General features: G+C 41.5%; 1 protein-coding gene across 15 annotated transcripts in view; it reads left to right on the top strand.

Moving 5' to 3' along the window:
- The first annotated feature begins 2119 nt into the window (after positions 1-2119).
- obscnb (obscurin, cytoskeletal calmodulin and titin-interacting RhoGEF b) overlaps positions 2120-10908 on the top strand; it is a 60039-nt gene continuing 51250 nt past the window's right edge. For 9 of the 15 annotated variants that reach the window (XM_047811446.1, XM_047811444.1, XM_047811437.1 and 6 more), the window contains exons 1-10: positions 2121-2362; positions 4126-5227; positions 6496-6765; positions 7025-7285; positions 7515-7820; positions 7906-8172; positions 8265-8371; positions 9386-9554; positions 9812-10087; positions 10557-10832. In XM_047811446.1, the coding sequence (XP_047667402.1) occupies positions 4135-5227; positions 6496-6765; positions 7025-7285; positions 7515-7820; positions 7906-8172; positions 8265-8371; positions 9386-9554; positions 9812-10087; positions 10557-10832 (3025 nt within the window). In that variant the 5' untranslated portion in view covers positions 2121-2362; positions 4126-4134. Of the gene's footprint in view, positions 2498-4125; positions 5228-6495; positions 6766-7024; positions 7286-7514; positions 7821-7905; positions 8173-8264; positions 8372-9385; positions 9555-9811; positions 10088-10556; positions 10833-10908 lie in introns of all 15 variants that reach the window. The other 6 variants (XM_047811435.1, XM_047811445.1, XM_047811441.1 and 3 more) reach the window with 3 other exon arrangements.

The following is a 10908-nucleotide window of genomic DNA, read 5'->3' as shown; positions in this document are numbered from 1 at the left end:
GTTAAGTGTGTGTATATGTGTGTGTGTGTGTGTATATATATATATATATACGTGTATATATATATATATATATATATATATATATATATATATATATATATATATATATATATGTGTGTGTGTGTGTGTGTGTGTGTGTGTGTGTGTGTGTGTGTGTGTACTGTGTGTGTATGTGTATATATATATATATATATATATATATATATATATATATAAATATAAATAAAAAAATTTTAATATTAGTTTAATAAAATTTAATAAAATTTATAAAATCTTTAATATTAGTCTGATCTGTGGGGGGGAACCCTTGTGTATTGTGTTTTTGGAAACGAACAGGATTAAGGCCCGGACAAGCCTGTAAACAGTCAGAGCAGTGGACAGCTACTTGAGTTTCAAGCCGCTTTAAATACGAACCAAAGTCGACCTGTTGCTGTCAATCAAGTGCATGACTGGAGCCGCAGGCCTGGGAAAAGCCCGCCTGCCTTCTGACCGAAAACAGTCATGGGTCAGTTTTTCCGTTGGCTTGCTTACTGAGATGATAAAATCCTTATACTCTATCACGGCAAAATAAGGTTTCGTTTGCATTCCGCTCCTAAATAATCAGTAGGATTCAGGTGTTTTTGTTAGAATTATCAAATGCATAGCAAACTGTAGTGCTAATACCACAAGGACATTAAAGGTAGAAATCAGAAAAGATCAGAATAAAACAGCTGTCATCCTCTCGAGTTATGGACACTTGAAACAATTTTCCAGTGTAGTAGAATGTATTAATCTGTTGAAAGAGGCCATTTAGGACCAGTAGGGTTACTCTGTTGCCATGAAGAGGTGTACTTGTACAATCTGTGTTTAGGTTGGTGGTATGTGCCAAATTAACCTTCACATGAATACCAGACTGCAAGGTTTCTTAGCATTATGTTGCCCAGAGCATCACACTGCCACTGCTGTCTTCCCATAGTGCATCCTGGTTCCATCCTTTCCCCCCTGCTAAGTGACACAACAATAACATGCTTCAGACCAGGTCACCATTATCCAGTGCTCCACGATACAGTACTGTAGAATCTTCCCATTGTAGGCAAGCTGTGTTGTGTGTTCTGACTCCTTTCTATTAGAGCCAGCATGATCCTTATATGCAGTTTGTACCACAGTAGCTCTTCTGTGTGATTGGACCAGATGTGTGACGGGAGCGAAGGCTGGTATACAACTCTTGGTAGGTATTAACCACTGCATACTGAGAATAACCTCATAAAGCTTGCTGTTTTGGAGGTGCTTGGACCCCTTGGATTCCTGCTTATAACACATCAAGAACCAACTGTTGCTACTTAATAGATCCCATCTATAGAGATTTATTCACTTAACCTGTAGTTAAGTGGTTTTGATGTTATGCCTGATTGGTGGAAAACAGTGAGCTGCTAATTGTATAATGAATAATGACCTCTGGAACTAACAAATGAGTTGCTTTATCTATCTATCTATCTATCTATCTATCTATCTATCTATCTATCTATCTATCTATCTATCTATCTATCTATCTATCTATCTATCTATCTATCTATCTATCTATCTATCTATCTATCTATCTATCTATCTATCTATCTATCTATCTATCTATCTATCTATCTATCTATCTATCTATCTATCTATCTATCTATTTTTAATGCTTATGTAATTGACAGGTTGCATTTAAGACTTGCACACGTTTAGAAATGTCTAGGTTCTCGGGTAAGTTGCGTCCTGCTCCCGATGTGGTTAAGATGTTGTTAAGATGTTGTTGACTACAGATCGGAAGGTTATGAGTTTGAATCCCAGGGCCACCAAGCTTCCACTGTTTGGCCCCTGTGCAAGGCCCTTAACCATCAATTACTAAATTAAAATAAATGTACGTCACTCTGGATAATTGTGTCTGCTAAATGACAGAAATGTAAGATGGTGGGGATGGTGACCTGCTCAGGGACAGGTTTATTTTGGACAGGAGGCAGAACTGATATGATAGGAGCGTGTCAGACATTTGTCAGGCTGCAGAGAAAAGAGAATGAGTGTCAGGGTGTGTGTGTGTGTGTGTGTGTGTGTGTGTGTGTGTGTGTGTGTGTGTGTGTGTGTGTGTGTGTGTGTGTGTGTGTGAGATTATGTGAGTGTGTGTGTATGTGAGTGTGCGCGCGCGTTTTCCAGCACCACATTCCGCTTCCTCTACTGAACACTCACCTCCTTCATCACTCCTGCGCGCGCGCGAGCGAATTCACCACTTTTCTTACCCAATTTATTTATTTTCCTTTCTGTTATACACCGCCCCCCCCCCCCAAACCGGACATTCTCTCTTGGATATCTCTGGACCTCATGATAGATATCGGACACGTCTGAGAGAACGGTAAGACTCAGTTTATCGTGCGATTCTCGGGAAAACTTTATTATAACACCTGCTATAGTGGCGCGTGCGTTTGATCCTTTACGTGAAAGAATATCACTCAAAATGGGTTGGTTCGGTTAGGCGGCACGCGCACAGGTAAGTTTGTATATCATGTATATATTTATTTATTTAAATGTGAGGTAGGATTAGCTCGTGCTTTAGCTCGTGCTCTGGTCAGTGTCCTATCGAGCAGCTGATCGCGCGACGCTTCTACAAATGGCAATAAAGCGAGACGCACGAGGACAGCTGAGGCTATTTACAGACATGAGCTCTAGAGTTAAGGCCAGAAAAATGTCACGCTTATTATTCAATTCAAATCAAATTGTATTTGTCACATACACAGACATACAGAGTACGACATGCAGTGAAATGCTTTTTGCATCTGTCCGGTATTCAAACATAAAAGGAAAAAGGAATGCAATTAGGGATGAAAATAAAACCAAAAGGAGGTAGATGAATAAAAAGTATAAACCATATAAAAATGATAGAAAATATTTATATATGTGAAAAATAATATACATAAATATACATAAATGCGTATGGTTTTAATGATTGTCCTTAAAGTGTCCATGTGCAGTATGGTGTGTGTATAAAGTGGCACTGTGATGTGCAAGTCCAGAATTAAAGAGTCTATATGTAGTATGGTGTGTGTATAAAGTGGCACTGTGATGTGCAAGTCCAGAGTTAAAGTGTGTATATGTAGTATGGTGTGTGTATAAAGTGGCACTGTGATGTGCAAGTCCAGAGTTAAAGTGTGTATATGTAGTATGGTGTGTATATAAAGTGGCACTGTGATGTGCAAGTCCAGAATTAAAGAGTCTATATGTAGTATGGTGTGTGTATAAAGTGGCACTGTGATGTGCAAGTCCAGAGTTAAAGTGTGTATATGTAGTATGGTGTGTGTATAAAGTGGCACTGTGATGTGCAAGTCCAGAGTTAAAGTGTGTATATGTAGTATGGTGTGTGTATAAAGTGGCACTGTGATGTGCAAGTCCAGAATTAAAGAGTCTATATGTAGTATGGTGTATGTATAAAGTGGCCCTGTGATGTGCAAGTCCAGAGTTAAAGAGTCTATATGTAGTATGGTGTGTGTATAAAGTGTATAAAGTGGCACTGTGATGTGCAAGTCCAGAGTTAAAGTGTGTATATGTAGTATGGTGTGTGTATAAAGTGGCACTGTGATGTGCAAGTCCAGAATTAAAGAGTCTATATGTAGTATGGTGTGTGTATAAAGTGGCACTGTGATATGCAAGTCCAGAGTTAAAGAGTCTATATGTAGTATGGTGTGTGTATAAAGTGTATAAAGTGGCACTGTGATGTGCAAGTCCAGAGTTAAAGTGTGTATATGTAGTATGGTGTGTGTATAAAGTGGCACTGTGATGCGCAAGTCCAGAGTTAAAGTGTCCATGTGCAAAAAACAACTGTGCAGAAAAACAGTGAAGATGGAGGAAGAGGTCCAGTACTAGATCTTGGGGGTTTCCTATTATTATTATTATTATTATTATTATTATTATTATTATTATTATTATTATTATTATTATTATTATTATTTATGAAAGCTATGACTATCATTACATTTTTACTCATGTCAAGAATGACTAAATTATATATTGTATACAATATTGTATATTGTATATAATATTGTATATTATATACAATAAAATAATTAGCTTTTCAAAACTATCCACCATCCACTAAACTAATGACCAGTACTGTGTATGCAGGAGCCAGTTATGGACCAGAATCTCTTTGGAGGAGCCCCTCGGTTCCTGTCCCGGCCCAAATCGTTCTCTCTGAGTGTGGGTCGAGATGCTACCCTCAGTTGCACCGTTGTAGGGACCCCTGTCCCTGCAGTAACATGGGAAAAAGACAAACTGCGTATTTCCACTGGAGGGCGCTTCAAGACCGTAGAGGATGGGGATGTGTATCGACTCACCATCTACGACCTGACGCTAGAGGACAGTGGGCAGTACATGTGCCGTGCCAAGAACAACGTAGGTGAGGCTTACGCAGCTGTGACTCTGAAAGTGGGTCCTCCAGCAGCAGCGGTCGAACGGGCGCCGGTGTTTACGGTTAAGCCCGTCTCGAGCAGAGTGGGTTTGGGTGGTGATGTTACCTTCTTCTGTCGTGTGGCAGCTCACCCAGCTCCAAAATTTGACTGGGAGAAGGATGGACGTTACCTAGGTGAGACCAATCGCATCAAGATAATGTCAGACAGCGAGTCCAGCTCAGTGCGCATTCAGAGCGTCAGGAACATGGACAGCGGCACTTATACCTGCCGGGCTCAAAACTCCATCGGTCGAGCGCAATCCGCCGCCGCTCTGGTGGTGGACACTCAGGACACGCGACTTCTCAACGCTGACAAAAGCACCTCCCTGCTGTCTCACCTGCAGAAGCGCAAAGAGGAGATGCGTAAGGATATATCTCTTTTGCCCATGTCTGAGAGCTACTCCCAGTCCTCCTCATCCTCATCTAATATCATAGAAGGGCTTAGCAAATTGGGGATTGCATCTGAGCAGGTGCAGCGAGTCTCTGCTTTGACTGGTAGACTACCCAAAGGTGTCTTCACCCGAACCTGTACGGTGACTGAGGGCAAGCATGCCAAGCTCAGCTGCTTTGTCACCGGCCACCCCAAACCTCAAATCATCTGGAGGAAGGATGGAATGAACATCGTTGAAGGTCGTAGGCACGTCATGTATGAGGACCAAGCAGAGAACTTCATTCTCAAAGTCCTGTACTGTAAGCAAAGTGATAATGGCTTCTACACCTGTAATGCCTCTAACTTAGCTGGACAAACCTACAGCGCAGTTCTGGTGACCGTGAAAGGTAAGACACACCAGAGATCCACCATTTAAACTTGTATGTTCCAGGTGGTTTGGGATTCTTGCTATCAGTTTTGTGGACCTAATAGATTTAGACGTCTTACAGGGAAGTCAATTCACTGAAGGGGAAAGGACGCTGGAGATGAAAAACTAGAAACGTGTTTCCTGGTAGTGGCTACTTTTATTTTGCATTAAAGCCAGGGTTTCTTTTTGTTGATGGCAATTCTTTTTTTTTTTTGTGGGGGTGGATTCAGCTTCTTTATGCTTTTTTTAATCTCTCTCTGCCTGTTAGGATGTTCTTTTTAGGTATGTTACAAAAAACGCTAGCGATAGCAGGTTTATTTGAAATTTGCTAACTTTGCCTAACAGGGTTAGCTTGAGTTTGAGAAGATTGACCATTTGGTCATTTGGTAGAACCTAAAGTTTTAGAAAATAATTAATTAATTTGTTACTTAATTACCTTTTCTTTTACTGTTACTTTAATTAGATTGGTTTCAAAATCTCGCATTTTCTTGAACGGTGCCAATAATTAAAACATTAGTAGACTTCGTTTTTTAATAATCCTTAACCTTTGGCTTGAAGCGTCGCTAAAATAATCAGCTTTAATAATTTTCTGCATTTTATGTATCCTAAAAAAAAGGGATGACGCTTTTTTGTTAATGCTTGCGAGAATGTAACTATACTTTATCTTTAGCTGCCCCTGAACAGCATTAGCAGCGGTTCTTTAAGACAGCACATCCCTGAGCAGTCACAACGTAATCTTAGCCCGCCGTCATTCTTTCGGGTGGTGTCAGGTTGTAGCTATTTTCTGTACGTGTCGATTTGTTTGCACTTGTTGAGCACGATCAGTGTTGACCTGCTGTCAGACACCACTGCTTTTCCCTATAAACAAAATAAGAAATATAACATTACAAGAAGTTTGAGTCCATTTGAAAAGACATTGCACAGGCTAAGAGACACGGTAGCGGCAGGATAAAAATAAACGTGTTATTAAATAATACATTTGGTATGTGTTTGGTTGCTAGCCAGCGATGTGTGTTCTAGAAGTGTCAGTTCCATATATTCAGGTATGATGCAGTTAGCACATTGGCTAAAGGTCACAATAACTCACTCGTCCAGCAAATGTCAGCCTCACATCCCAGCCAAAGTCTGTGATGTTTCAGATTATTCCAGTGTGTGAAATGCTCATTTACTGACCTCACTATTTCGGTATACTGTAAAATGTTCTGAAATGATCGATATTTAATTAATACAGTTTTTTTACTCTCCTAGAGCCAACAGTGCCATTTAAGAAGAAGCTGCAGGACGTGGAGGTGAAGGAGAAGGAGACTGCTATGTTGCTGTGTGAGGTGCCCACGGCGAATACTCAGGCCTCCTGGTTCATGGAGGAGACTCGCCTGGAGCAGAGCACCAAGTACCGCATGGAGCAGGAAGGCACGATGCGTCTCCTCACCATCCACAACGTCACGACCAACGACGACGCCGTTTACGTCTGCGAAATGAAGGAAGGGAGCCGCACTGTGGCCGAGCTCACTGTTCTGGGTAACATATTAAGAGTTCATTTTAATTTCCTATAACGGTTCACACAGCTAGTCAGTTAATGTTATAATTTTTTATAGTAGCAGTTCATAATAAAGATGTATTCTGTCAGCATTTTAAAATATGTCGGGATCTCCAATGTAAGCACTTAAAACAGTTAAAGACGAAAATTTCTTCTCCATATGGAGTTTGTTTCTCTGTTTTCTCCGTATCAGAGCAAGCTGTGCTTTTTTGGTGAGTTTGTGTGCATTTGCATGTTCAGGAAACATAACCAAGAAGTTGCCCAGAAGGACCATCGTGCCCGTGAGCGATACGGTGATCTTCTGCGTGGAGCTCGAGCACCCTTTCGAAGACGCTTATTGGACCAGGAATGGAGAGAAGTTGAAGGAGAACTCCAGGGTCATTATTGCTCGCACGCTTAATCGGTACACGCTCACCATCCGTGACTGCACTGCAGAAGACTCGGGCGAGGTGGCGTTCGTTGCCGGCGACTGCAAGACTTCCACACGGTTCTCAGTAACGGGTGAGGAGAAGTAGAACATGGTCAGGCAGGTTTTATTACAAACCATAGGGTAAAGATGATTACTGTAAAAAATGTTTAGAATTCTATTTAAAAATGCTTTCAGGGTTTTGGAATAATCTTCATTATGTACACATTTTTGCATTTTTTTAAATGTTTTTTTTAACTAAGTACAGGTTCTCTGTAAATACATTTTATTATTAATATTAAGTATTGTTTACTTGTTGCCTAGCACCAAGGAAACATCCTCCTGATGCGCCGGTCAAACCGATCGTGTTGAACAAGACGGACAACTCCATCACTCTGAGTTGGTCTCGGCCAGACAGCGAGCGGCCCGTCCCCATCAACGGCTACGTGGTGGAGAGGCGGAAGGTGGGAGCTCAGACGTGGGTTCGAGTCACAGGCATGGAGCTTGTGTCTACCAGCCAGTACACCATCAGCAACATCACAGAGGAGAGCAGCTACCAGTTCCGCATTTCATCCGTTAACGATTTTGGGCAGAGTGCCTATCTGGAGGTTCCAGGAACGTTTTATCTTGGTAAATGGATTTTTACTGACCGTCGTAGTCCAGCATTGTCTTTTCCAGAACTTTGTCACGATGATCTCGTCCTGTGTTTGTTCAGAACCGACCGCCTCGGTGACGTCAGGTCTTCGAAACTGCACCGCCGTGTCCGACGGGGAGGCCACCTTCAGCGTGGAGCTCTCCGCAACCTGCTCCGGAGCTTGGATGCTGAACGGCCAACTGATCCGCAGCGGAGTCGACTACCTCATAACTCGCTCGAAGACCACGCACACGCTGGTGATCAGGAAGGTGACCGAGGTGCTGGATGGAGCTCAGGTCAAATTCGTTGGTGGAGGATCGGAAAGCGTCTGCACTCTAAGCGTAAAAGGTAAGAAGAATGCTCAAGTTAATGTGGAAGAAGAATTAGCACTTTTTTTTCAATTAAAATATCTTTTTCACACAACTTTATTCCTGTTTTAGCTGCTCCAGCATGTTTTACCAAAAAATATTCTGAGGCAGACATCTTTACGTTCAGCGCTCACTCTTCTGCCCAGCTCTACACGGAGGTGTCAGATGCCAGTGTCCAGGTAATAACTCTGGAGTGCGATCATTTATTTTTGTGTTTATCATCAAAATATCCATTCCATCATTTTATAGAAAAGGGCTTTTAAATTCCACATTCTGATTGGTTAGTGTATTGATTAAAGGTGGGGTCTCCGATGTTTGAAAGCCAATGTTGACATTTGAAATCACCAAAACAAACACGCCCCTAACCCAAACGGGTCCCACCCCTGTATCGATAGCTCCGCCCACACATACATACGTAACCCAGGCGACTAACAGAAAGAAACGTGTCTTTATCATAGCTGAAGGGAAGAACAATACGATTGTAGATAAACAAACAAGCAAAAATGCCACACAAGCATAATGATGTAAAGGACAAAGACATATATTAGTTCTGTGTAACAAAGCAAAACCAACGTTACTCACCTATCGAGAAGGAAAAAAGCGCCTCGGCGTCTTAAGTAAAGTCGGCCACATATTCACAGGTCGGAGTTTCCCGAGTCAATAACTCCTGAGCTAAACGCTGTTACTACACAAAACGCGGTTGTAGCTGCCTCTCTACATTACTACGATAGAAAAGAGGTGTTATTTGTGTAGTAACAGCGTTTAGCTCAGGAGTTATTGACTCGGGAAACTCCAACCTGTGAATATGTGGCCAACTTCCTGCTCCTTCAGTTCTCTCCAGCGCTGGAAAGCTGATCCTATATTAACACGTCCTACTTCTTGTCCTTATCGTAAGTCTTTCTTCTCTTTCTTTCTTTGTTTTTATCCTCCATGTCGATGTTAAAACCGCTTTCTGCTAATTTCACACATGCGCACCGAACACTCTCTCCGCCCATATTGACAAGCCCCGCCCCTTTCTGCTCATTGGCTACACGTTTGTTTTGATTTTTGTTTATTATTCACCCCGACTCGGTTTCCTGAAGCATTTCTCAAAAATCGGAGACCCTGCCTTTAATTGTCCTAGAACAGCATGTCCAGAAGCGCTGCTGGTCTAGTAAATTAATCAACATTGTACTTGTCTTCGTGTTCTACAGGTCTCCTGGATAAAGAACGGTAAGGAATTAAGGCTGGGCAAAAAGTACGAAGCCTCAAGCGTGGGAAACAAACGCACGCTGACCATTCATAACGTGACTCACGAGGACGCAGGGATTTATGAGTGTGTTTGTGACGGCGATAAGATGTCCATCCAGCTCGCTATTAAAGGTAGCTAAAGTTTTCAAGAAGACAAACACACTGGTTTTTGAAAGAAAAGTTGATATCAGACATTTATATGTGTATTCAAAATGAAAGACCATTGTAATAATAATAGGTTTATAGGCTATTGAATATAATACAGGTAATGTCCAATTCTAAAATGTCTAATTCTACTTAGAGGGTATAATAGAAACTGGAGAGAAGCAAAAACCATTTTAATTAAAGTCCTTTTATCCAAGAAATGTCTTTTATTAATCTCCTATCAGAGGAAGCAGCGAAGTTTGTGAACAAGCCCAAGACTCAACCCCTGGAGGTTTCTCCCTTGATGGGTGATGTGGCACTGAGTTGCGAGGTGGCATCGCCTACAACCACTGTTGTGTGGAAGAAGGAGCATAAAGAAATAGTGGAGGACAACAGGGTGACCTTAGTGTCCCAGGGGACACAGAGAAAGCTGGTTATCAAAGGAGCGAAGCAGAGCGATGAAGGACACTATTCATGTGAGACGACAGAGGACAAGGTCGCATTCAGGGTCAGAGTACAAGGTAAAACCAGCGCTAATTAGTCTGAGGTATAATAATAAAAAAAAGAATAAGAAGCAAGCGGACAGAGCTAATTTTACCAAAGCGGCGCAAGCTTGTGTGGAGTGGGAAACTAACAATATCTTTAAAAAAATCTGTGCATATATTTATCAGAATAAAACATCATAATGGCTTACCGTAGATGAAGTACAGTGTAGAACTGAATAGAGTTAAAAGAGGGAAGGAAAACATAACAGTGCAGAGTACAACAGAATAGATAGGAGGAAAAGAGAAGAAAATCGAGTGGAACACATTGGACACTAGATCCGAACCGAATAGAGTGGTACAAAGTCGTGATTTATCCAAATCCATATTTGTCCAGTCTTTACGCCATTATAAATTGTAAACAGTCTTTTTCTTTCCAATGGTCATTTATCATTCTGGACAGTGACGTAATCATCCTACATGTTCATTTAATGAATTGTTCTTGTAGAACCTCAAGCCACTTTCATCAATAAAGAAACCTATCAGAAGGAGGTCAAAGTTTCTGCCTCTCAGAAAGCCACGCTGAGCTGCGAAGTGTCCGACTCCAAAACCGAAGTGAAATGGTATAAAGACGGCAAACAGCTGATCTCCGGTAAGACCGTCCACGTGGAGACGAAGGGCAAAATCCGTCAACTGGTGTTGGACAGTGTGGAGAAGAAGGACGCAGGAGAGTACACATGTGAAGTAGGAAACGAGAAGCTGGTCTTTAAGATTCACGTGATGGGTATATATGAGTTTGGATTCTCTTAGCTCGATTGTGTATGAATTAACCAAAAGAATAGATCGATAATTTTATTTAC

This window comes from Tachysurus fulvidraco, chromosome 3, assembly GCF_022655615.1.
Source record: "Tachysurus fulvidraco isolate hzauxx_2018 chromosome 3, HZAU_PFXX_2.0, whole genome shotgun sequence".
NCBI classification, from domain to species: Eukaryota; Metazoa; Chordata; class Actinopteri; order Siluriformes; family Bagridae; genus Tachysurus; species Tachysurus fulvidraco.
The sequence above is the reverse complement of the archived record's forward strand: the minus strand, read 5'-3'. Positions and strand labels throughout refer to the sequence as shown.